The 26121-nt window shown below is 51.0% G+C and overlaps 2 protein-coding genes across 2 annotated transcripts in view; one reads left to right on the top strand and one right to left on the bottom strand.

Annotated features, from left to right (window-relative positions):
• Positions 1-5892: 5892 nt before the first annotated feature.
• On the top strand, positions 5893-11685 carry lamtor4 (late endosomal/lysosomal adaptor, MAPK and MTOR activator 4). Its single transcript, XM_052044559.1, has 4 exons — positions 5893-5955; positions 9234-9314; positions 10407-10524; positions 11228-11685. Exons 1-4 carry the CDS (start codon positions 5953-5955, stop codon positions 11323-11325), a joined length of 300 nt encoding a protein of 99 aa, XP_051900519.1. The 5' UTR covers positions 5893-5952; the 3' UTR covers positions 11326-11685.
• Positions 11686-17112: 5427 nt separating this feature from the next.
• trappc14 (trafficking protein particle complex subunit 14) overlaps positions 17113-26121 on the bottom strand; it is a 45075-nt gene continuing 36066 nt past the window's right edge. The window contains exon 11 of the mRNA XM_052044547.1: positions 17113-25778. Coding sequence (XP_051900507.1) covers positions 25625-25778 — 154 coding nt within the window. The 3' untranslated portion in view covers positions 17113-25624. The remainder of the gene's footprint in view (positions 25779-26121) is intronic.

Below are 26121 nucleotides of genomic sequence, written 5' to 3'. Positions count from 1 at the left end.
TGGTTTAACTACTGACTCATGGTTACTGTTTGCTGTAACTTCTCTCCCCCATGACATGTGAAATCACTTTCTGAAGAATTTGGGAAGTGTGGGCTTGTGACACAATCCACTGGGCTTGAGCAATGCCCAGAGTGCTTGGTTGGGAGGGATGGCAGAGATGTCGAGGGGGGGGACTGCTTGGTTGGGAGGGATGGTAGAGATGTCGAGGGGGGGGGGGGGGGACTGCTTGGTTGGGAGGGATGGCAGAGATGTCAAGGGGGGAATACTTGGTTAGCAAATTAACTGATAGAGATGTACAAGACGACAGATCCTGGAATCTGGAGCAAGAAACAATCTGATCTGCTGGAGGGACTCAGTGGGTCAAGAAGTACCCTGTTTAGGGGTGGGGCAGGAAAGGAATTGACAATATTTTGGGCTGAAACACTGCACTGGGGTTTTGACCTGAAATGCTGACAATTTCTTCCTCCAGCAGTTTTTGATTAACTGATGCGCACACCAGAGGAAGTGGCTTTCTCAGCTGCTTGCAGCTACAGTATAACTTGAAAGCAGCACACCGGGATTTTGTAGGATTAGCAAACTTTCCAGACCGTAGGATGTTATTTGTATCGAACTGCCCCATCTTTAATTTGTTTTCTAAAGTTACACAGGATTATAAATTGGGAAGGAAAAATGGGATCTGATAATTTGGAAATCCCAATTTAGTATCTAGCTCACCAGGTGATCTCTTTGGCACTCCTTTCCCACTTGCCCAGTGAGGCAGACGCCAAACCATTGGGATTTGAAGCATTGGGTTATAAGAGTTTTTACAGGATTTTCCCTGTTGTTTAAGATGGAGGGAGGGGTGGTCTTGACTTGCATCCACCTTGTAGTTGGAGAACATTCATCTGCTGAGTCTGCTGACCCCCATTTTTGTTTCCCCCAAACTTATCTCCCTGCTCCCTGCAAACCACTTCCTCTTCCCAACCCATCAACTCTTATTCCCTTGCAGTGGCCAATTACCTGCTGGTCTTTGGGATGTGGGAGGAAGCCGGAGCACCCAGGGGGAAACCCATGTGGTCACGGGGAGGACGTGCAGACTCCTGACAATGTCAGAGATCAGGATTGAACCCTGGAGCTGTGAGGTAGTAGCACTACCTGGTGCAGCACACCCATTATCTATGAAATGGTCTGGTTGCCTTAATTATCAGTAGTGGGGGTGGGGTTGTACAATAAAGTTGCTGCTCCCACCTAATAAAACTAATAATTGCAGCTATGGGTGTGCAGGTAAGTCTCACTTTGTGCCCCCATTCCAGCTCGTTGAAGCTTTCTCCAGTCTTGGTCGATGGTAGCTTAATGCCAAGGGCATTTGGTGCTGAGCTGTTAGCCCAGTTACACTTGCTACTCTATCTAAAAGTACTGGGAAGACTCCAATCTGAGGAAGTGGCTAAATGTGAGGTTGGTGTTTATCTTTTTCTGCTGCCTGATCAACTGAGCTTCACTTTGCAAGTAATGAGAACACCAGGAAATAGGAACAGTAGGTCCCTCAAACTTGCACAGCCTCTGCTCTTCTGTGCCAGCTCCCAGTAACCCTCAGTTCCTTGGTCTTTCAAATATTTGTTTATACAGCATGAAAACTGGCCCTTTAGCCCAATGGTTTGTGCATGGAACGGGCTGCCAGAAACAGTAGTGGAGGCAGATACGATAGGGTCTTTTAAGAAACTGTTGGATAGGTACATGGTGCTTAAAAATAGAGGGCTATGGGTAAGCCTAGTAATTCCTAACGTAGGGACATGTTCGGCACAGCTTTGTGGGCTGAAGGGCCTGAACTGTGCTGTAGGTTTTCTATGTTCTAACCTATCCATGCTGACCAGTGTGCCTACCTGAGCTAGCCCCATTTGCCTGTGTTTGGCCCAAATCCCTCCAACTTTTCCTATCCGTGAACCTGTCTAAATGTCTTTTAAATGTTTGTAGTTGTACCCTTTGGCAGCTTGTTCCACATACCCACTACTGTGGAGAAACTTGCCCCGAGGGGCCCCCTTTAAATCTTTCTCCTCTCTGTACTCTAGATTTCACACTTCCACCACCCCGCCCCAAACCCTGGCACCATCCACTCTATATCAAGCAGAATTAGGCTATTCAGCCCATTGAGTCTGCTCTGTTAGTCATTATGACTTTTTTTTTCCCTTCTCCCTTTAACCCCCACACCAATCCAGAACCTACCAATCTTTGCCTTAAATACACCCAGTGACTTGGCCTCCACTGCTCTCCATGGCAACAAATTCCACAGATTCCCCACCCTCTGGCTGAAGAAATTTCTCATCATCTGTTCTAAAGGGACGTCCCTTTATTTGGAAGCTGTGCCCAGTGATCTGGCAGAAAATTCCAGATTCATTACCCTCAAATTTCAAACACCCTTTTAAATAACTGGCCTCTTGTAACTATGTCCCGTTGTTCGTGACTCTCGCACAAGTTGAACATTATCTTGAAAATTGCCCTTGATCTCTGCTTTTCCTGAATTTCGGCTTGAGTAGATCTGTTGCTGTAATCTGCTTGGGCCTATTGAGGCTGGTTAAATTCCCCTGGGCATCATCTCTGAGAGCAAACTGGCAGGAGTATGGGAAATGTTTTTAGTTCTTGTAGAGCCAATGCAGGGGTGCCAAATACTTGGCTTGCCCGTGACATTCAAAGCCGCCTTACAGCTGAACTGAAAGTTGTTCTGCTTCCATTGGGAGGTGCCAATGCTGAGAGTTGGCCAACATTCCTGGGTTCTGGAGTGGGATTGGCGAGCCATCCCAAGGTTAAAGTGTGGCAATGCTATAGGTATGTGGTCTAACAGCATTGGTGCTGGACAAGGTGGCTTGTGTCAATGCACTAGTGCTCCTGTAATGTTAATGTGCAAGTTGCCCCTGTATGAAACTTTGGGTCCACATTTGGAGCAGTGTGTGCAGTTCTGGTTGCCCCACTGCAGCAAGGACTGGGAGGCTTTGGAGAGGGTGCAGAAGAGGTTCACCAGGATGCTGCACGAATTAGAGGGTATGAGCTATAAGGAAAGCGTGGACAAACTTGGGTTGTTTTCTCTGGTGTGGCAGAGGCTGAGGGGAGACCTGATAGTAATTTATGAAACAGGCATAGATAGGATAGACAGCTGGTATCTTTAGCCCCAGGGTCGAATGCCTAATACTTAAGGGCATGCATTTAAGGGGGCAAGTTCAAAGGAGATGTATGGGGCAAGTTTTTGTTTTAGAGTGGTGGGTGCCCGGAGTGCACTGCCAGCGGTGGTGCAGACTTCCTCAATCTCGATTTCCCCCTGCTGGCGTGACTTTCAAGGGGTCCCTGGCATCAACCAGTGACGTCAACAAGCCGGCTGAGCAGCCCAATCAGAAGGAAGTCCCGCAGTTAGTGAATAATAAAGAAAAACTGCTATTGTAACCTCCTCCGGCGCGCCCCCCCCTCCGGTGTCCGTCTCCATCCCTGTCCACCCCCCACATCACCTGTTTACATTCTCCCTTTTCCCCCCTCCTGGTTCCATTACATTTCACCCACTGGCTGCCTTTTCCCCCCGATCTGGCTCTGGTTCCGTCTGCCATGCACCTCTCCCCCAGTGGCTCCCATTCTCACCTCCTGTACTTATCAGAGTCCAGCACTGGGAGCCCTTTGTGTTCCTGCTTATCTCCCTCCAGCAGCCGTCTCCTGTCTTCACACTCCCCTCCACCACCTCGCCTCCCTTTTTATTGTTTTTTTTTTGTCTGCCTCCATCTATCATCCACCTGCCTCTGTCTCCCAACTCCACTCCCCTCCCCTACCTGCCCATCATCCTTCACCCCTCTTCAGTCCACCTCTGGCCCCTCACACACTCCCTCCTCCTCCTCCTCTCCTCAGTGTACTGGCCATCTTCCACTCTCGGTCCTGACCCAAAACGTCGACCATCCCTTTCTCTCCCACGGACGCTGCTCGACCCGCTGAGTTCCTCCAGCAGATTGTTTGTTGCTCCAGGTTCCAGTGTCTGCCGTCTCTTGTGTCTAACCTTTCAACATTACATGAAAGATGGAAACAAACATGTATGATTAGAGTGGAGAGATCATGTGAGGAGGCACCAATCGTACATGAACCGGTCATAAAAGCAGAGGATGCTGGGAATACTCAGCAAGTTAGTCAGCATCTACGGAGAGAGAAGCAGTCAGTGCTTCAATATAATCACTAAGTAGGTCAGGCAGCATCTGTGCAAAGAGAAATATTTCAGATGAGGGCCCTTCATCAGATATGAGAAAGAGAAATAAGTTAATCTGGTAAAATGTAGGTGGAATAAAGGGAATTTCTGAGGGAGTGATGTAGTGGCGGGTGAGATCAGGTTAAGCTGCTCTGAGAAACAGCAACGTTAGAGCACGTGGGCTTGGGGATACTATAACAGTGTGGATTGAGAGAAGATAAGATCTCTATTAGTCACACGTCCATCGAAACGCACAGTGAAATACATCTTTTTGCGTAGAGTGTTCTGGGGGCAGCCCGCAAGTGTCGCCTCGCTTCCGGCGCCAACATAGCATGCCCACAACTTCCTAACCCGTACGTCTTTGGAATGTGGGAGGAAACCGGAGCACCCGGAGGAAACCCACGTAGACACGGGGAGAACGTACAAACTCCTTACAGACAGCGGCTGGAATTGAACCTGGGTCGCTGGCGCTGTGATAGCGTTACGCTAACCGTTACGCTACCGTGCCTGCCTCAGCTACAGTACCGTGCCTGCCTAACAGATAGAAAGTTAAGTAGGATTAAGTGAGTCCTTCACAAAGTGGCAAGCAAAGATAAGGCGGAAAGAGTGCAGAAAAGATGTTGCCAGGACTCGAGGCTAATTGAAGAGGTTGGGCAGGCTAGGACTTCATTCCATGGAATGATGGAGACTGCCTGCACGTGGTCCATCTCCCTCCATTCTCTGCACATTCATGTGCCTATCTAACAGCCTCTTAAACCCCTCTATCATATCTGCCTCCACCACCACCCCTGGCAGCCCGTTCCAGGCACCCACCACTCTGTGTATTTAAAAAATAATTGCCCTGCACATCTCCTTTAAGCCTCCCCGCTCTTACTTTAAATGCATGTCCTCTAGTATTTTACATTTCTACTCTGGGACAAAAATTTTGAGTGTCAACCCTATCTATGCCTCTCATAATTTTATAAGCTTCTATCAGTTCTCCAGAGAAAACAACCCAAGTTTGTCCAACCTCTCCTTATAGCTCATGCCCTCTAATCCAGGCGACATCCTGGTGAACCTCTTCTACACCCTCTCCAAAGCCTCCACATCCTTGTTGTAATGGGGCGACCAGAATTGCACACAATACTCCAAACTTTTGCAAGCTATTTGAATGACACTGAGGCAGTTGCTTTCAGTTTCAAGAATGGTTTGTACTTTGAAGAACTCTGGAAGTTGTTGTAATTCCCTAAAGTTTGCATCTGCAAGTTTTGCCTCTGAGCTGTCAATCAACACAATGTAGGGCGGGTTGAAGCAGAGGGGGCGGATAGAAAGAGTAATGATTGACGTGAGAATAAGCTAATGAGAGTGCAGAGGCGGAGACCGCGACAGCAAATCAGACGAGGCGGGGAAAATGGTAGCTGAATGAGCGACGTCTAACTGGACCAATAGAATTTCCGAAGTGTCGCGGGTCGCAGCGAATCAGTTGGCGCCTTGGAGGCGGGATAAGCCAAGGATGAGCGACCTTCCGAAAAGCCAATAGGAGTACAGAGGCGGTGACACTTTCAGCGAATCGGAGCGAAGGAAAATATTGACCGATCTCTAGAGCAACCAATAGGGGTAGAGGGGCGGAATCAATCGGGGCGGGATCAGGGGCGCTGGGGGTAACGGAGATAACCGGCAGCTTTACCACCCAATGGGAGCACAGAGAAGGCTCCGTCGCAGCCAATGGAGAGGGGAAGGGGCGGGGCTGAGGTAGAAGTCAGGTGATCGGGGAGGAGGCGACGGCGATGGTGAGAGGGGTCGGCTCCGGGCAAACGCTGGGCGGCGGGGGAAGCGGCGAGGGAGAGGGAGAGAGGGAGAGACCGCGGCGGCCGGCGGGGGGGGCCGGGATGTCGTCCGTTCCTGGCGGTTCGCGAGTCCCGGCGGGGGTCGGGGTCGGGGCTCAGCCGCTGACCGGGCCCCGACGCCAGGGGTCAGAGTTCGGAGGGCACGGGGGGGGGGGTGACGGGGGACTTGACCACTTTGTGCTGCTTGGCTCCCGGGCTTTGCAAAATAAAACCCCGCTGCAAGCTGGCATCTCGCAGCGAATGCAGCAGGAGCAACTTGCAGGGCTCTGCCCCTCGAGTGCACAGCAAGATCCCACTATGCAACCCCACCACCACCCCCTCCCCCCAGTCCCCTCTGCCAAGGGGGACGGGTCCTCCCTCCTCGCCCTGTCCCAGTCTCTTGTAATGTTTATTAGTCCCCAGACACAGTGAAAAGCTTTTGTTTGCATGTCATCCAGACACTGATCATTCCATGGGTGAGTACATTGAGGTAGCGCAAACATTTAAAATTTTATTTACAGCCTGGTAACAAGCCATTCCGGCCCAATGAGTCCGCGCCGCCCATTTTAAACCCAAATTAACCTACCCGTACGTCTTTGGAATGTGGGAGGAAACCGGAGCACCCGGAGGAAGCCCACGCAGACACGGGGAGAACGTACAAACTCCTTACAGACAGCGGCGGGAATTGAACCCCGATCGCTGGCGCTGTAATAGCGTCGCGCTAACCGCTACGCTGCCGTGAGATAAGATTTCTTTTATTAGTCACATGGAAACGCACTGTGAAATGCATCTTTTTGCGTAGAGTGTGCTGGGGGGCAGCCTGCAAGTGTCGCCACGCTTCTGGCGCCAACATAGCACGCCCACAACTTCCTAACCCGTACGTCTTTGGAATGTGGGAGGAAACCGGAGCACCTGGAGGAAACCCACGCAGACACGGGGAGAACGTACAAACTCCTTACAGACAACAGCCGGATTTGAACCTGGGTCGGTGGTGCTGTAAAGCGTTACACTAACCGCTACACTACCGTGCCATACTGTACCGAAACAAGAAAGTTCAGAATATCACGTTACAGTTGCAGAGATAGTGCAGTGGAGGCAGACAATAAGTTGCAAGGGCTACGACGAGGTAGATTGAGGGATCAAGAGTTCACCTTTACCATATAAGAGGTCCATTCAAGAGTCTCATAACAGCGGGATAAAAGCTGTCCCTGAGCCTGGTGGTATGAGTTTTCAAGCTTTTGTATCTTCTGCCTGATGGGTGAAGGGAGAATGACTGGGGTGGGAGGGGGTCTTTGATTGTGTTGGCTGCTTTCCTAAGGCAGCGAGATTTGTAGAGTGAGTAAGTGGAGGGGAGACCAGTTTTCATTGATGGACTGTTGCTAATATGTGGTGTTGTTCCTCTATTCCCCCTGGGTGGTCTACAATCCAACGGCAATGAATGTTGAATTCTCCAGCTTCCCGTAACCTGCTCCCCCCTCTGTCCCTTTTCTCTCTCCTCCTGATCTACCCAGTTCCTCCTAAGACCCCACCCACCCGGGTCATTCTCTCTTCTCACCTCTTTCATCGAGTAGAAGACACAGGAGCCTGAGGGCACGCACCACCAGACTTAAGGACAGCTTCTCACTATGATAAGACCATTGAACGGTTCCCTTATACAATGAGATGGACTCTGACCTGATGATCTACCTTGTTGTGACCTTGCACCTTATTGCACTGCACTTTCTCTGTAGCTGTGACACTTTACTCTGTACTGTTATTGTTTTTACCTGTACTACCTCAATGCACTCTGTACTAACCCAATGTAACTGCACTGTGTAATGAACTGACCTGTACGATCGGTTTGCAAGACAAGTTTTTCACAGCACCTCGGTACAAGTGACAATAATAAACCGATACCAATACACCCACCCAGCCCCCATCACCCTGTTTCTTTCCCCTCCTCCACCCACCCCATCTGCCCATCACCCCCAAACCCCTTCCACTGGGTCCCCTCCCCTCACTGTTCCCACCAGCCCCTCCCCACCTCCCTCACCTAGTTCCATGCTCCACCTATCGGATTCCATCACCTGCTCCCCTCTGTTACCTCCACCTATCACCTCCCGGCCTCTGTCGCTAACTCCACCCCTCCCTCCTCCATCTGCCTATCACCTCCCCCTCAACTGGATCCACCTCTCACCTGCCAGCTCTTGCTCCACCCCTTCCCCTCACCTTTATATACTGCCTACCTCCTCTCTTGTCCTTTAGTCCAGGTGAAGGGTCTCGACCCGAGACGTCGACTGTCCATCTCCCTCCACGGATGCTGCCCGACCCACTGAGTTCCTCCAGCACCTTATTTTTTTTTGCCCCTTCTTGTGCTTCCCTCATGGGGATGGTATTGTGGCGAAGCGGGGAGAGCCGCTGCCTCACAGCTCCAAAGACCCGGGTTCGATCCCGACCTCCGGCACTGTGTGTGTGTGTGTGTGTGTGTGTGTGTCTGTGTGTCTGTGTGTCTGTGTGTGTGTGTAGAGTTTGCATGTTCTCCCTGTGACCGCATGACTTTCCCCCTGGTGCTCCGGTTCCCTCCCGCATCCCAACGACGTGCGGGGTCGGTGGGTGAATTGGCTGCTGGAAATCACCCCCCCTCCCACCCCCCCCCCCCCCAGTGTGTGGGTGAGGGGTAGAATCTGGGAGGGAGTTGATGGGAATGTGGGGGGAATGGGATTGCTTTGATGAGCTGGATTCAGTGAGTGGACTTGGCTGTGCTCTGCGGTGAGTGTTTCACGTTGATGATCCTTCATTCGGATATACCTAGTGATATTGATCAAAGACAGGAGAGCTGAGCTCATGAAGGGGATGGTGATACGAGGCAGAAATTGATGGTGGGGCAGCGCGTAGAGTCACTGCGTTGCAGCTGCAGAGACCCCGGTTCGATCCCGACCTCTGCACTGTCTGTGTGGAGTTTGAACATTGTGCCTGTGACCGCGTGGGTTTCCCCTGGGTGCTCCGGTTTCCTCCCACATTCCAAAGACGTACGGGTTAGGAAGTTGTGGGCGTGCTATGTTGGCGCCAGAAGCGTGGCGACACTTGCGGGCTGCCCCCAGAACACTGCGCAAAAAGATGTATTTCGCTGTGTGTTTCGATGTACGTGTGACTGATAAAGATAAGAAGATCTTACCTATTTACTGCCCACTGTTGGGCTTCACGTTTGGCAGTCCGCAGCCCAGCGCTCTCACACGCTTCTCTCGTCTCTTCGTTCCACCCAGACGTCCGCTTTGACCCAAGGGTTGGAGAGGATTCCGGATCAGCTGGGATACCTGGTCATCAGCGAGGATGGGGTGCTGTCCGTAAGTTCAACGGGAGCACGCAAGAGATGGCAGAAGCTGGAGTTGGGAGCACCAAAACAATCTGCCAGAAGAACGGCAGTAGTTGGTTCGGGAGGGGGCTTCGGGATTCCCGAAAGGTGGAATACTTGCTGCGTTTCTTGGGGAGGGCGAGGCGATGGCACAGGTCATAGGTCGTGCCGTTGGCCGGGACGGCAAGGGTTGACCATGCTTTACGGGCTGGTGGTCAGAGAGCTGGTTGTCTCGGCTCCTTGTGGTCTGTCTACTCCAGCCAACTCTTATCACCCTGCTCCTGTACTGAGCAGCTCTCTCCAGCCCCAGTGTCCTCCCCGGCTCGTTGAACGACCCAATCTGCTGACCTTCCTGCACCCTGTACCTTGTGTCCAATTCCCCTTTTGAAATTCCTGTTCAATCTTAGGAAGGGTATTACTGGCATTGGAGTTAGTCCGGAAAGCGATTCACTGGGCTAGTTCTTGGGATCAAAGAATTGTCCAGTCACGAGCCCAGACAGGGTGAAAGCACACAGTCTTTTTCACAGGGAGGGAGTGCTAAAAACAAGAAAACAGAATGTAGAGGATAGTGTTACAGTTACAGAGAAAGTGCAGTGCAGGTAGACAACAAGGTGCAAGGGCCACGATGAGGTAGATCGCGAGATCAAGAGTTCATCTTTTAGCCTATGAGAGGTCTGTTCAAGAGTCTGATAACAGTGGGATAGAAGCTGTCCTTGAGCCTGGTGGTGCGTGCTTTCAGGCTTTTGTATCTTCTGCCCAGCGGGAGTGGGGAGAAGAGAGAATGTCTGGGGTGGGAGGGGTCCCTGATTACGTTGGCTGCTTTCCCGAGGCAGCGGGAAGTGTAGACAGAGTCTGTGGAGGGGAGGCTGGTTTCCGTGATAGATCCACAACTCTGCAATTTCTTGCGGTCCCGGGCAGAGCAGTTGCCGTCCCAAGCCGTGACACATCCAGAGAGGATGCTTTCTATGGTGCATCTGTAAAAATTGGGACATGCTAAATTTCCTTAGCCTCCTGTGGAAGTAGAGGCTGTGGTGTAGAAGGACTGCGAATTACTGACCGTGGTGTAACCTTGTCCTCTGTACAGTCGGCAGGGGAACTGGAAAACGATGAGCACACCGCTGGGGTGATCATGCGGATGATGCAGACCGCTGTCAAGCTCTGTGTGAACGGCAATACCGACCCCTCCTTCAAGAGAATGTCAGGTGAGTGAAGCAGAATCCCTCCCCTTACTGAGTCGCTGTGAAAAACTGTGACGGTGAGCACTGACAAATGGGTCTCCTCTCTTTCATAAGGAACAGGATTAGGCCATTCAGCCCATCGAGTCTGCTCCGCCATTCAGTCATGGCTGATTTGTTTTCTCAACCCCATTCTCCTGCCTTCTCCCCGTAACCCTTAACCACCCTTACCAATCGAGAACCGATCAATCTCTGCCTTAAATACACCCAGTGACTTGCCCTCTGTGGCAATGTATTCCACATAGTCACCGCCCTTTGGCTGAAGAAATTCCTCTTTACCTCAGTTCTAAAGGGACGTCCCTTTATTCTGAGGCCGTGCCCTTGGATCCTGGACTCTCCCACTGATGGATACATCCTCTCTGCGTCTGCTTTATCCAGGCCTTTCAGTATCCCGGAGGTTTCAATGAGATCCCCCCTCGTCCTTCTGAACTCCCCAGAGACATCAAACGCTCCTCCTACGTTAACCCTTTCATTCCTGGTATTATTCTTGTAAACCTCCTCCGGACCCTCTCCAAGGCCAACACATCCTTCCTTAGATACGGGACCCAAAACTGCTCACAATACTCCAAGTGCGGTCTGACCTACGCCTTATAAAGCCTCAGCAGTACATCCTTGCTTTGATGTTCTAGTCCCCTCGAAACGAATGCTAACACTGCATTTGCACTTTCAGTGGTGTTTGGCGAGCACACATACATGGCGACCATCTCCGGACAGAAGGTGTTTGTGGTAAAAAGACAGAACAACCCTCACGAGGCCGTTGAGGTGTGAGCCAGTCTCCTAGAAACAAGTCGATTCCTACCGCCAGATGCTTGGAAACTGAACTTCCCCCCTCTCTCCACTGGAAACCTCCAGCCCCTTTCACTGCCTCCTCCAACTCCCCTTCCACGGATCTGGCAGCAAAACCTCTGGTTTCTACCTTGTTCGACAATCACCTTCCCTCCCCATCCACAAAATCTCCGGACTCTGGAGCCTGTTATTTATTTTTCCGCCTCGATTTCCAGTTGATGGAATGGAGAGGGAGAAGGGAGAAGAGGGGTGTAAGTTTAGATTGTGCCGGTGAACTGCAGAATCTGTTTTGTTCCTGTTTGCCTGTCGGGTGGAAATAAACCTCTTGTTGCATGCGCTCGATTACGTTGTCTTGTTCCTGTCACCGGCGAGGTATTTCGGTTAACCTCGAGGGCTGAAGATTTGGAACAAGCATCCAACAACTTCACCCAGGAGAACGAGAGTGGCGGATTTTGGGGGACGTCGCCGTCTGCAGCTCACTTCTTCCGTCTTGGGACCCCCTCGCTGCCGGTTCGATACTGGCTCAGTAGCAACCCAGGGGTGCCCTGCCTGATGGGACGTCCCAGTTCACAAAGGGGGCATGTCGCTGCTGAGGCAGTTCAGTGGCAGAGCCGCTGCCTCACAGCTCCAGCGTCCCCGGTTCGATCCCGACCTCTGTCGCTCTGTGTGTGTGTGTGTGTGACTGTGTGGGTTTCCCCCGGGTGCTCCGGTTCCCTCCCGCATCCCAATGACGTGCAGGGTCGGTGGGTTAACTGCTGTAAATGGTCCCCTGAGTGTGTGGGTGAGGGGTAGAGTCTGGGGGGGGGGGGGGGGGGGGGGCAGAATTGATGAGAAAATGGGGATAATAAAATGGGATGGGTGATTGATGGTTGGCGTGGTCTCGCTGAGCTGAAATGTCTTCACAGAACCCTAGAACAGTACAGCACAATACAGGCCCTTCAGCCCACAATGTTGTGCTGACCTTTAAACCTCGCCTAAGACTATCTAACCCCTTCCTCCCACATATTCCTCTATTTTAAATTCCTCCGTATGCTTATCTAGCAATCTCTTGAATTTGACCAATGTACCTGCCTCCACCACCACCCCAGGCAGCGCATTCCATGCCCCAACCACTCTCTGGGTAAAAAACCTTCCTCTGATATCTCCCTTGGACTTCCCACCCATTACTTTAAAGCCATGCCCTCTTGTATTGAGCATTGGTGCCCTGGGAAAGAGGCGCTGGCTGTCCACTCTTTCTATTCCTCTTACTATTTTGTGCACCTCTATCATGTCTCCTCTCATCCTCCTCCTCTCCAATAAGTAAAGCCCTAGTTCCCTCAGTCTCTCCTCATAATCCATACTCTCCAATCCAGGCAGCATCCTGGTAAATCTCCTCTGCACCCTTTCCAACACTTCCACATCCTTCCTATAATGAGGCTTTCCAGTGCTTGTAAGATGCTGGAGAGACTCAGCAGGTCGGGCAGCATCTGTGGAGGGAGATGGACAGTCGACGTCTCAGGTCGACACCCTTCGCGTGGACAGTGTCTTGTGTCTCCAAGACTTTGTGTAAGTGAATCTGTAAAGATGCCATCAAAAATAACGTGAAACTAAAACCAGTAAAAAATATTCCTAAGGTTTTGTCGGATTACCAGCTATCATATTTTTGTTATTAACAGGTGCCAGTGGGGCAGATAAGGCCTAGCATTTATTGCCCTTGAGGGGTGGCTCAGCAGAGGTACTCGGTCTGTTCACATGCAGGTAGTTCCAGAACTTACGCCCAGAAATTCCCTGGATAATGCCCTTCACAGTGAGGCGGTGGGAAACCTGAGCTCTGGTCAACAACAGGGATCGGACGACTTGCAGTCCCCAATGTTTTCCGTCTAGGCGTGCGTACAGTCCCAGGTTACTCCAACGGATGCTGGCTTGGTGCTGGGAGGTTGTACATTGCCAGTAGGAACAGCACCCCCACCCCGCCCCCCAACACCGACCCCTGCGGCTCACCCCCACCTTCCCGAGGGACAGTTCGGGATGAGCAACAAATGCTGGCCTTCGGGAACTCAGCAGGTCGGGCAGTATCTGTGGAGGGAAGTGGCTAGTCGACATTTCGGGTCGAGACCCTTCATCTGGACCCGCCAATATGTGCCGCCCTTTTAAGATTTCTTTATTAGTCACATGTACATCGAAACACACAGTGAAATGCGTCTTTTTTTGCGTCGAGTGTTCTGGGGGCAGCCCGCAAGTGCCGCCACACTTCCGGCGCCAACATAGCACGCCCACAGCTTCCTAACCCGTATGTCTTTGGAATGTGGGAGGAAACCAGAGCACCCGGAGGAAACCCACGCAGACATGGGGAGAACGTACAAACTCCTTACAGACAGCGGCCGGAATTGAACCCGGGTTGCTGGCGCTGTAATAGCGTAACACTAACCGCTACACTACTGTGCCTTGCCGGTGAGACTGGCAATAAGAAAATGATTGCTAATAATTCTATGAAGCTCTTGGAATATTTCTGTTTTAAATGCATGTTATTGTTGTTCCAGAACTTTAAGGCAGACCTGATGAGGTCAAGATGTTTGAAACAAGCCACCTTAGGAGGCAGCTGCCCAAGTGATTCCCCTTATCAGGAAACAGGAGGCAACATAGCTTTTTGTGTGTGAGGTAAGAGGCTGTAGTGTCTCGTGAAAAGCCTTGCACACCCTCGGTAACACCCTGACACACTGTGCGCTGTTGGGCAAGAGAGGTGGAACTGATACTAGGACGGGTCATGTCCTCAACTCCCTTAAGCCTGTTGAAGAGGAGGAGATTTTGCCACAATGGAAGGTGTCTGAATGGTCCCAACACCCTCGGGACGGGGCATGGGTGAATGCGGATTGTTGACCAGTGGGCAGAGATTTTCCAAAATTCTGTAAGATTCTTGGACGGGTTGGAAGATAGTGAGGTAACCATGTTAGAGAGAGAGAGTGGAAATACAGGCCAAGTTAGCCTGACATTAGTAGGGAAAATGCTGGAATCTGGGATCAGGGGACTTGGAAAATAATAGTATTGGGCTGTGGATTAATGGAAGGATATTCATATTTGAAAAATCTGTTGGAATTTTCTGAGATCATAGCTAATAGAATGGAGTCTTACAGCATGGAAACAGGCCCTTCAGCCCAGCTGGTCCATGCTGACCAAGATGTCTATCCCAGCTAGTACCATTCACCTGTGTTTGGCCTGTCTCTCTCTGAACCCTTCCTATCCATGGACCTGTCCAAATATTATTTAAATATTGTAATCGTACCTGCCTCTACCACTTCCTCTGGCAGCTCGTTCCACACACCCACCTCCCTCTGGGTGAAAAAGTTGCCCCTCGGGTCCCCTTTAAACCTTTCCCCTCTCACCTTAAACCTATACTCTCTCGTCATACTTCCCTGCCCTGGGAAAAAACTATGACCATCGACGTTATCTACGCTCCTTGTGACTTTGTACCTCCATAAGGTCAGCCCGCAGCCTCCTTCGCTCCAGGGGAAACAGTCCCGGCCTATCCAGTCTCTCCTTATAACTCAAGCCCTCCAGTCCCGGTAACATCCTCGTTAATCTTTCCTGCACTCGTTCCAGCTTAACGACATCCTTCCTATAGCTGGGCGACCAGAACCGCGCACAATACTCCTAGTGCGGTCTCACCAACGACTTGTACGGTTTTAACATTACGTTCCAACTCTTGTACTCAGTGTGCCAAAAGCTGCCTTCACCACTCTGTCTACCTGTGTCTCCACATTCAGGGAACTGTGTTTCTGTACCCCTGGGTCTCTCTGTTCTACAACACTCTTCAGGGCCTTGCCACTTACTGTGCAAGTCCTGCCCTGGTTTAACAGACCAAAGTGCAACACATTTGTCCAAGTTAAATTCCATCCTGCTCTTCCTTCGCCCATTTCCCCAGAAGAGGTGACTGTGAGCTTTCACAAGTCACACAGATTGGAGTGCATGCTCTGGGAGTAATCTGGTCTGATTAAGGGTTGGTTAATGGACAGAAAATAGGAGGAATAAATGGGTCTTTTTCTGACTGGGAGTCTGTGACCGGTGTAGTGTCACAGGACTGGTACTCGAATGTCATATCGCAGCTGTACAACAGTTGGTTAGTCCGCACTTGGGAGTATTGTGTGCGGTTCTGGTCGCCCTGCTACGGGATGTGGTAGCGTTAGAGAGAGTGCAGAAGAGAGTCACCAGGATGTTGCCTGGAGTGGAGGGCTGTGGTTATAAGGAGACGTTGGATAGGCTGGGTTTGCTCTCCCTGGAACGAAGGAGGCTGAGGGGTGAGCTGATGGTGGTTTATAAAATTATGAGGGGCACAGATGGAGGCCTTTTCCCGGGGAGGGGAGTCTGTAACTGGATGGCACAGGTTTTAGGTGAGAGGGGAAAGGTTAGAAGATGGGGCAGTGAAGGAGTTTGGCACACTGGCCTTCATCTGTCAGGGCAGTGAGTTGGCATGTCATGTTACAACTGTACGTCATTAGTCAGACTGCACGTGGGAGTATTGGCTGCCAGCTTAGAGGAAGGCTGTCATTAGGCTGGAAAGAGTCCAGAAAAGCTTCATGAACCCATGATTATAAAATTATAAGATTTCTTTATTAGTCATGTGTACATTGAAACACACAGTGAAATGCATCTTCTGCGTAGAGTGTTCTGGGGGCAGCCCGCAAGTGTCGCCGCGCTTCCGGCGCCAACGTAGCATGTCTACAACTTCCTAACCCGTACGTCTTTGGAACGTGGGAGGAAACCGGAGCACCCGGAGGAAACCCACGCAGACACGGGGAGAACGTACAAACTCCTTACAGACAGCGGCGGGAATTGAACCCGGGTCACTGGCGCTGTAATAGCGTTACACCAACCGCTACACTACCGTGCCTGCCCTCTACAGTTATTCCTTCCTTGCACTATCTATTTACTTTTGTAAGTTATAGTAGTTTTTATGTCTCGCACTGTACTGCTGCCGCAAAACAACACATTTCACAACGTATGTCAGCAATGATTCTGATTCACGAGGATGTTCCCGGGACTGAAGGGCTTGAGTTTCAAGGAGAGACTGAATAGATTGGGACTGTTTTCCCTGGAGTGCAGGAGAATGAGATGTGACTTTATGGATGCATATAAAATCATGAGGGGTGTAGCTAAGGTGAACAGTCAGGCTTTTTTCCAGGGTAGGGGAGTCCAAAGCTAGAAGGCATGGGTTTAAGGTGAGAGGGGGAAGAAGCATCACGCTCAGCATGGATGGGCTGGGGTGAGGGACCGGTTTCTGTGCGGTTCAGCTCTGTGACTTCAATGCAATTATATACAGCTAGATGGCAGTGTGGGCTGTGTGAAAGCAAGAATCAGAATCAGGTTTATTAGCACTGACGTACGTTGTGAAATTTGTTTTGTGGCAGCGGTACATAAAAATTACAGAAATAGTGTAAAAGAGTTTATGGGCCGTTCAGAAATCTCTTGGCGGAGGGGAAGAAGCTGTTTCTGGATCACTGAGTGTGGGTGTGGGTAGTGTAGCGGTTAGCGTAACACTATTACAGCGCCAGTGACCTGGGTTCAATTCCGGCCGCTGTCTGTAAGGAGTTTGTACGTTCTCCCCGTGTCTGCGTGGGTTTCCTCTGGGTGCTCCGGTTTCCTCCCACATTCCAAAGACGTACGGGTTAGGAAGTTGCGGGCATGCTATGTTGGCGCCGGAAGCGTGGCGACACTTGCGGGCTGCCCCCCAGCACATTCTCAGTAACGCAGAAAGACGTATTTCACTGTGTGTTTCGATGTACATGTGACTAATAAATAAATATCTTAGATATCCTCCCCGATGGTAGTAACGAAAAGTGGGCATGTCCTGGGTGGTGAGGGTCCTTAGTGATGGATGCCACCTTGAGGCAGCATGGCAAGATGGAATATAGTGCAGAAAAATGAGAGGACATCCACTCCAAAACAAAAAGGAGGGTGGCGTATTTTTTTAGTATTGAATGGTGACAAGAGGGAGAAATCAATGAAGGTTAACGTACAGGTCCAGCAAGCATTTGGGAAGGTGAATGGTACGTTGGTCTTCAATGCAGAAGATTTGAGCGCAGGAGACGACCTACTCAATTACGTGGAACCCTAGTAAGACCATGGCCAGGCTTGGTCTCGCCACCTTAGGATAGCCTCAACAGGAGGAATGCAACCAAGCTTCACTCTGGGAATGGTGGGCTACCCGAGGACAAGTTCTGGAGCACAGGCCCAGTCTGCTTCGAGCTTGGAATGATGAGACGATCTCACAGAATCCCCTTCGGTATTTAATATCTGTCACAATTTAGATGCAGGGATGTTTTTCCCCAGGGGGTCAGGGGCTCAGAATGGTTGACAGTTCAGGGCAGAGAGTCATACAGCAGGGAAACAGTCCATGCCAACCAAGATTCCCATCTAAGCTGGTCCCATTTGCCCCATATCCCGCAAAACCTTTCCTATCCAAATGTCGTTTTAAACATTGTTAATGTCCCTGCCTCTACTGCTTCGTTCAATGTACCCACCACCCGCTGCATTGAAAGGTTGCCCCTCAGGTACCTATTAAATCTCTCCCTTCTCACCTTAAACCTATGCCCTCTAGCTCTTGATTCCCCAACCCTGGGGAAAAGACTTGAGTGCATTCACCCTGTCTATGCCCCTCGTGCTTTTATACACGGTTAGTTCATCAGAGTCTCCTACACTCCAAGGAATCAAGTCCTAGCCTGTCCAACCTCTCCCTGTATCTCAGTCCCTCGAGTCCTGCCAACAGCCTCGTCAATCTTTCCCGCTCTCTTTCCAGATTAACGGCATCTTTTCTATAGCTGGTGAGGAGAAATTTCCTCACCTGGAGGGCAGAGGCTTTCTCGATCTCTGGGGGTTTTGCCACTGAGTACATTCAAGGCAGAAATCAGTAGATTTTAACATTGTAATAACAGTTAGTGTAGGTAAACAGTGCTGAGGTAAAAGATCGGCAGTGATATCATGGCAGAATAGGGCCAGTCTTCCTCCCACTTATTTATGACCAGTATGAAACAGGATCACCTGGGGCTGTGGTTCCAGGGCAAACACCACTGGAGTGCTGGGGCAGAGGGGAGAGACCTTGCTGTACAATGCACACTCTACATGCAGTGCTTCGGGGGATGTTTAATGTGCTGAGACACACTCATCTGGAACAAGGTGAGGAAAATTCTAGTCACCCCCATTACAGGAAGGATGTGCAGGCTTTGGAGAGGGTGCAGAAGAGGTTCACCAGGACGCTGCCTGGATTAGAAGGCATGAGCCTTCAGGAGAGGTTGGACAAACTTGGGTTGTTTTCTCTGGAGGCTGACAGGAGACCTGATAAGATTATGAGAGGCATAGATAGCTGGTATCTTTTCCCCACGGTCCAAATGTCTAAAAGAGGGCATGCATTTAAGGCAAGGGGGGGAAAGTTCAAAGGAGATGTGCCGGGCAAGTTTTTGTTTTACACAGAGCGCGCTGGGTGCCTGGAATGTGCTGTCAGGGGTGGTGGTGGAGGCAGATACGATGGAGGCGCTTAGATAGGTACATGAATATGCAGAGAATGGAGGGGTATAGACCACGTGCAGGCAGAAGGGATTAGGTGTCATTAGCTTAATTAGTTTGGCACAGTATCATGGGCCAAAGGGCCTGTACCTAAGAGTACTGTTCAAAGTCTAGTTTGTCATATACACAGGTGCAATGAAAACCTTACTTGTGGCGCCTCTACTTCCTCAGGAGGCTAAAGAAATTTGGTTTGTTCCCTTTGACACTCACCAATTTTTAATCGATGCACCATAGAAAGCATCCGATCTGGATGCATCACGGCTTGGTACGGCAACTGCTCTGCCCGGGATCACAAGACACTGCAGGGAGTTGTGGACACAGTCCAGCATGTCACAGAAACCAGCCTCCCCTCCTTGGACTCTGTCTTTACCTCTCGCTGCCTCAGTGAAGCAGCCAGCATAATCAAAGACCCCACCCATCCAGGACATTCTCTCTTCTCTCCCATTGGGGTAGAAGATGCAAGAGCCTGAGGGTACGTACCACCAGGCTCAAGGATAGCTTCTACCCCACTGTGATAAGACTATTGAACGGTTCCCTTATATGATGAGATGGGCTCTGACCTCACGATCTACCTTGTTGTGACCTTGCACCTTATTGCACTGCACTTTCTCTGTAGCTGTGACACTTTACTCTGCACTGTTATTCTTACCTGTACTACCTCAATGTATCTGCACTGTGCAATGAATTAATCTGTACAAACAGTATCCAAGACAAGTTTTTCACCGTACCTCGGTACAAGTGACAATAATAAACCAATACCACAGGCTATGTTCTATGAAAAGGCGCAGCCCGTCTTCAGGAAACAAGGTTAGGAGCGTGACTCGGATTGTGCGTGTATGAAAACAGACAGCAAAACCACAGCTGAGTGGGAATTTATTTATAACAGCAGAACGTACCATGCCCATGAAGGTGCAGTAACCTGGACAATTGCTGCCCTACCCTCTGAAACCAAGCCTTTAATTTAACAAATTTTGTAGTAGTGATTGTTACAGTAGTTTGATGCTGTCTAGGATAACACACAGGTTTGAAATAAAACACACATTGAAACACACACATTCCAGTTTCCTGATTGTTAAATCAATATGACAAAGTAAATAAATTACATTTAAATAAAGTGCATTCTGTTGAAACTGATCATTTAAAAAAAACTTTTAACAAAAAAGGCTGCTTTTCCCCTGATCTCAGCCCTTACAAGTGTTGTGTTCCTGTCTGCATTGGAATCACTCTCCACAATGTTTGAACAGGAATTTATTACAAGCTCCTTAGCTGACCAGCTGAGGATTCTTTCATTTACAAAACTCATTTTGGCTTGGATCGCAGCGATGGGTTCTCTCCGGTGCCTGGCTGCCAACTTGGGCCGACCAGATCCAGGGAGATTCCAGCCAAGGACGGCAGGATAAATACTGTGCGTGCCGCCGCTGGAGATTTGCAATGGAGCGGCGTTGAAGGTCATCATTGCAGCGCTAGCTCTGAGCCCCACCCTTTCTCCTGACCCACTTCACCAGAACAATATCTCAGCCCACCCTTGAACACCCAACACTCCCTTGGGGCTAGTCACAAAGCCAGCAGCTTTGGCGGGCCCCCCTTGGTACCCAAGACCTGGGGCCAAAGGAAATTCACTCAGCAATGAAGGGAAGGGGAGGGGGTGTTAACATCCAGGGAGAAAGGTGGTGGGGGGGTTAACCAACATAGCTGAAGGGAGGGGGAAACACCCAAGGATTGAGGAAGGAAGGAAGATTAACAGCCAAGGGTTGAGGGAGAGGGGGTTTAACCATCTAAGGATTTAACCTTCAAGGATTTTTCCCATAAGGATCTGCACCTCGGAGGCGCCGTGTAATTCCGAAGCCCCGTTGTGATTGAAGGCGTGAACTGAAGGTACACACTCCAGTCGTTAGACTGAAGCACGCAATACAGAGCGCAGACCAAAGGTGCTACAGCCAGGCCCAGAAGAAGGCAACTTTCTCTCCACCACTGTCTTCCTCTTGGCCCGTGGGGGGGGAGAGAGAGAAGAGGCGGGGGTGCTGGTTTATTAAGCACACCAGGGGGGAGGGGAAGAACATTGAGGGACTCCACACCTCCCAGGGAAGGCTGGCTCTTGCATTCTGTGATGGCCACATCGCAGGGCTTGATGTTCCCAATCACCCCACCAACTGCAGGACGTGTTTTTTTTACAACAATCCATTGTTACTTAAAACATGATTCACAAAAAGAAAATCAGTCCATTTAATCATCTCAAGTACTGAAGTGCCATCAAATTGGCAATTTGACTGACTGATCAAGGTCCAGTGATTCGACCACTGTGGCCAATTACCTCTGACTATTTGACTCATTTCTTTGGGACCCCACTCCAGTCTCAGTCGGGCTTCAGTAGGAGGACGCTGCAGCTCCCCGCCGTCTCCGACCCAGTGGAGTCGCCGGCTGCAGGAGGGAGGGGGGGGGTGGAGATGCGTGAACGAGTGATCATTCTGTCTCTCACCCTCTGGATTCACTTGCAGACTGGAGGTCAGAGCCACAGAGGGGTACGGCATGGAAACAGGCCCTTCGGCCCATCGAGTCCATGCCGACCATCAATTTCATTCACACCCATTCTATTTTACTCTCCCCACCAACTCCCCCCAGATTCTACCACACACAAGGGGGGCAATTTACAGTGGTAAATTAACCCACCGACCCCGCTGGTGGTTGGGATGTGGGAGGGAATCGGAGCCCCCGGGGGAAAGCCACAGGGAGAACGTGCACACTCCACACACACCGCCGGAGGTTGGGATTGAACCCAGGTCCCTGGAGCCGTGAAGCAGTGGCTCTACCCGCTGCGCCCTGACATTGGAAGCAAGAGTGGGTGATGGGATAAGTTCAGTGACCAATGGAAGCGCAAGCTGGGTAGTGCATTGGCAACCGAGGATCCACCCCTGGGCTCTGGTAACACACCAGCCTCCGGTCGAGTTTGAGCAGCGTGGAAAGTGTGAGGTGGGTGCGGGGAGGGCGGGCTCTCACCCAACCACGCCCTGGCCAACTCTTAGCTTGGTCTGCCAGCAAGGATTGGGGTGGGTCTTAATGAGACCGGACTGGACTGTGGCTCGGTCCTCAAGAGCAGCAAACTTCAGCAGCAACGACCAAGAACAGAGACACATCACACGCGCACACAGACACAACAGGAGCCACACAAAACATTGCTAACACCCTTGCGGGTTGCTCTAGATCACAAGCTGCCAGACTGTTAACTAGAAAATAACCCTTGGGCTGGTGTGAAGTCTTCTGATGTGTCTGCCCAGAGGGTGCAGTATTTTGATCTTTCCACTGTACGGTTTCAAGTATGTAGGCCCCAACAATGGAGTGATTCTTCCAGCAAGGCCTGGAGTAGATTAGTAATTGGAACACAAAGTATTAATGCTATCATAGGGGGCAGGTAGTAACTGGGGAAACACACAGAGCAAGAACAAATCGCTCTGAAGCAAGTGTTCCAACTGTAAACAGTGCACAGGTAACTCATACATTGGCAGAACAAGGCAAAGGGCTTGAAATACTCAGCAGGTCAGGCAGCATCCAGGGAGAGAGACACGCACAGAGTTAATGTTGTAGGTCAGTGACTTTTCATCAGGACTGGGCGCTGGGTCCAAACCCTGGAACTCCCTCCCCACCAGCACTGTGGGAGCACCTTCCCCAGAGGGACTGTGGTGGTTCGAGGGGGCAGCTCAGCCGTCTAATGGTGGCCCACTTCACACCAAATGGATCAAAACCCTTGTGGTTCCAAGGACTCTACGACTCAATAACTCAACATATACATAGTACAACTATAATCTCCTATCCTGCTAAGAGTTTCAAGGACCCTTCCAAAATATTTCCCTGCCCATCGTAACCTCCAACCGCACCGAGGGTTAAACCAGTCAGGGACTCACCGATACCGCTGGAGATGGGCTACAAGTGTGAAAGGGATGCAGTGACTGCATGATTGGGAGGGGGGGCTCTGGGGGTACCACCAGCCCGAAAGGTGGAGTCCAGGCCACACCAAGCACCACTCCGGGGAGGGGAATAAAACCTGGAACCTGATTCCACTGACCCTCCTCTGTCCCTCTTCCCAAGCTTCTGTCGAGTGACAGGGTTTTGTGGGTTACATGGGGGGGGGGGGGGGGGGGGGCGCGCAGCAACAGGGAAGTACAGACATTGAGCCCCCTCAACGCCCTGAATTTGTTTCAGCCCCTTATATCCAGCAAGACGTTATTTTTCCTCTTCCTTACAAAGTTCTCCCTGCACGCCTTACAGGGTGCTGCTGACGGGGAATGGGTGAACAGACCAGGGGTCAGGACAGGCTGGGATACACATCAACAGTGCAGCCTAACTGAGATCCCTGGTACTCAGATCAAACCGGAGGAGTGTCAGACCGACCAGTGTTGGCTCTTGTAGTTGGGGAGCTGGGTAAATGATCAGTGAGGTGTGTTTGGTTAATGGGCTGTGTTTGCATTCTTGGTCGATCAGGTTAGTGTAACTAACCCCGGTTAAGTTAGTCCACTGAACACAAGCTAGCAGGAACAGCGACTGAAGACATGGACAACTGTTGTACGGACAGAATCACTGTCTGCCTTATTACTTTGGGGGGGGGGGGGGGGGGGGGGGGGGTAGTGGGTCAGGGACCTTTCAGCTGGGGAGTTCCTCACTTGGAAGGGTTTGGAATGATTTCAAAGTCTCTGCCCGAGTACCACCGATATCGACAGATGGGAAGTGTGTTCTCCCCTCCCCCGGGTGCTCCCGTTCCTTCCCATGTCCCAACGATGTGTGGGGTCAGTGGGTTAATCGGCCGCTGTAAATTGCCCCCTTAATGTGTGGGTGAGGGGTAGAATCTGGGGGGGGGGGAGGGAAGTTGATGGGAATGTGGGGAAAATAGTTTAGGGTAGGATTGGTGCATAAATGCGTGGTTAATGGCTGGCACAGATCTGATGGGCTGAAGGGCCTGTTTTGCACACTCTCTCTCTAACAACAGCCTGTTATGGACTAGAATGTCGCCAGGAAGCAGATTGGGAACGAACCTTCCGCAGGGAATTGGATTCATTCAAACGTTTGGGGTAAAGTTCAGCAGGGGTGCAGAGGAGGAGAGAAATAGCCCACAGAAGCGCAATGGGAGCGTTTTCCTGCTGAGTTGCAGTCTACAAGTGAGCCAAGGGACTTCTCGATCGAGCACACCCATCGTGGGGAGAGTGTGGGTGAGGGGTAGGATCGGCGGGGGGGGGGGGGGGTTGGAGGAAAGAGGGGGGTAGTTGGAGAGTTGGGGGAGAATGAATAATATATTAAAAAAATCAGAGATTTGTGACATGGGGGTTGGAGAATTGGGGACACAGAACAGGAAGGTGAATGGGGGACACGGTTAGCGGTGAAATGTTGGGGCAAGGTTGAGAGGACTTTCCCCTGCTTGTTTGGTGAGGTCTTAGACCTGTGTGTGAGACACTCCAGAGCTAAACACTGGACACCAAGGTGGCTCTCAGCTGGCTGGGCAGAGTCACAGAGGATACAGCAAGGAGACAGGCCCTTCAGCCCACCAAGTCTGTGCCCACCTTTAAGGACTCATTTTCCCCACTGATCCCATCTTTACCCCTTTTTATTGTCTCCCTACCCCCCCCCAATACACACTAGGGGGACAATTCACAGCAGCCCATTAACCCACCGACCCCGCACATCATTGGGATGTGGGAGGGAAGCCCACGCAGTCACAGGGAGAACATGCAAACTCCACACACACACACACACACAGACAGTGCCGGTGGTCGGGATCGAACTGGGGTCTCTGGAGCTGTGGGGCAATGGCTCTCTGGTAAAAACTACTGGGGAGGGTAGGTGGAAAGGTGGCAGGGTAACTCGAGGCAGACTCTGTCAGGACTGGCTGAGCACTGGGTCAAGGGGACTGATCCGAGGGGTGAGGATGGGGTCACGTCATAATTTTTATGTCTTACACTGCACACTGCTGCAGCAAAAACACAAATTTCACGATGTGCCGGTGATAATATCCTGATTCTGATTCAAATTAAATCACTGCCCCCTCCACCCCACTCCCCAGAAACAATTGACTTCTGCAGCAGAACTCTGCGGCCACTTACACAGCTGACATTCTGCACTGGGCTCCACGAGTGACACCATCACTGCGCCTCTCCACACACAGCCCCAACAGTGTGCAAGACGCCTGGGATCGAGATTCCCTTTCCTTTGGCACTGAATGCTCAGTCTGGTAGACAGCCTGCAGACAGACACTGCTACTGGGCCGTGTACCAGTACTCTGGGCTGTGTACCAGTACATGACAGAGACAGGGCAATGAGATTCTTGAAGTGGCAGAAATTCACAATGACGTCATTGGTCCAGGGTTAAGTCGACTCATCAGGATTTTTTCCCCAACACTGTGGGAGCACGATCAAGGGCGACACAACTTGCACCCAGTCGTTCCTCGGAGTAGTTCACCATTACTGTAATACTGGATTCAAGTATGTGGTCCTCTTCCCACCACTAATTACTTCAACCAGCTTTGCAAAAGCACAGCGTGCCTGAAGCTTAAAGCGTCAAGATGTTGTTGTTTTCAAGGCAGTGCAATAAAGAAAAAAAAAATACAAAATAAAAGACCGCTAATCTTGCCGGGATGAAGAAGCACCAACTGCTTTTGTGCTGATCGGTTTGGCGCGACTTTGCTCGACGCTTCCCTGTGTAACTGGGTTCTCCCGCTCCCCCCAGACGACCCTCGCTGTGCTTCCGGTTCCTGTCGGTCGGTCGCTCCTACTTCACCGGCTCCACCACCAGCACCTTGCACTCCCGCTTGGCGATCTTGTCCACGGACAGCACCGTCTTCTCCGAGGGGAGGTAGAGAGGTCGGCTGATGGGGGACCCCACCGGGGGGGTGATGGCGCGCCGTTCCATCACGCTCCCTGTCCTGTGAGGAGAATAAACCAGAACCAGATAAACCAACACGTTGATGCAATCACGAAGAAGGCACCTCAGTGGCTCTACTTCATTAGGAGTTTGAGGAGATTCAGTAGGTCACCAAAGACTCTTGCAAATTTCTACAGATGTATGGTGGAGAACATTCTGACTGGTTGCATCACCGCCTGGTACGGAGGCTCCAATGCCCAGGATCGCAAGAGGCTGCAGAGGGTTGTAGACTCAGCCAGCTCCATCACGGGCACAACCCTCCCCACCATCGAGGACATCCATCACTAAGGACCCTCACCACCCGGGACATGCCCTCTTCTTGTTACTACCATCGGGGAGGAGGT

This window comes from Pristis pectinata, chromosome 37 (genome assembly GCF_009764475.1).
Source record: "Pristis pectinata isolate sPriPec2 chromosome 37, sPriPec2.1.pri, whole genome shotgun sequence".
NCBI classification, from domain to species: domain Eukaryota; kingdom Metazoa; phylum Chordata; class Chondrichthyes; order Rhinopristiformes; family Pristidae; genus Pristis; species Pristis pectinata.
Note: the sequence above shows the minus strand (reverse complement) of the source record. Positions and strands in the feature narration are given on the sequence as shown.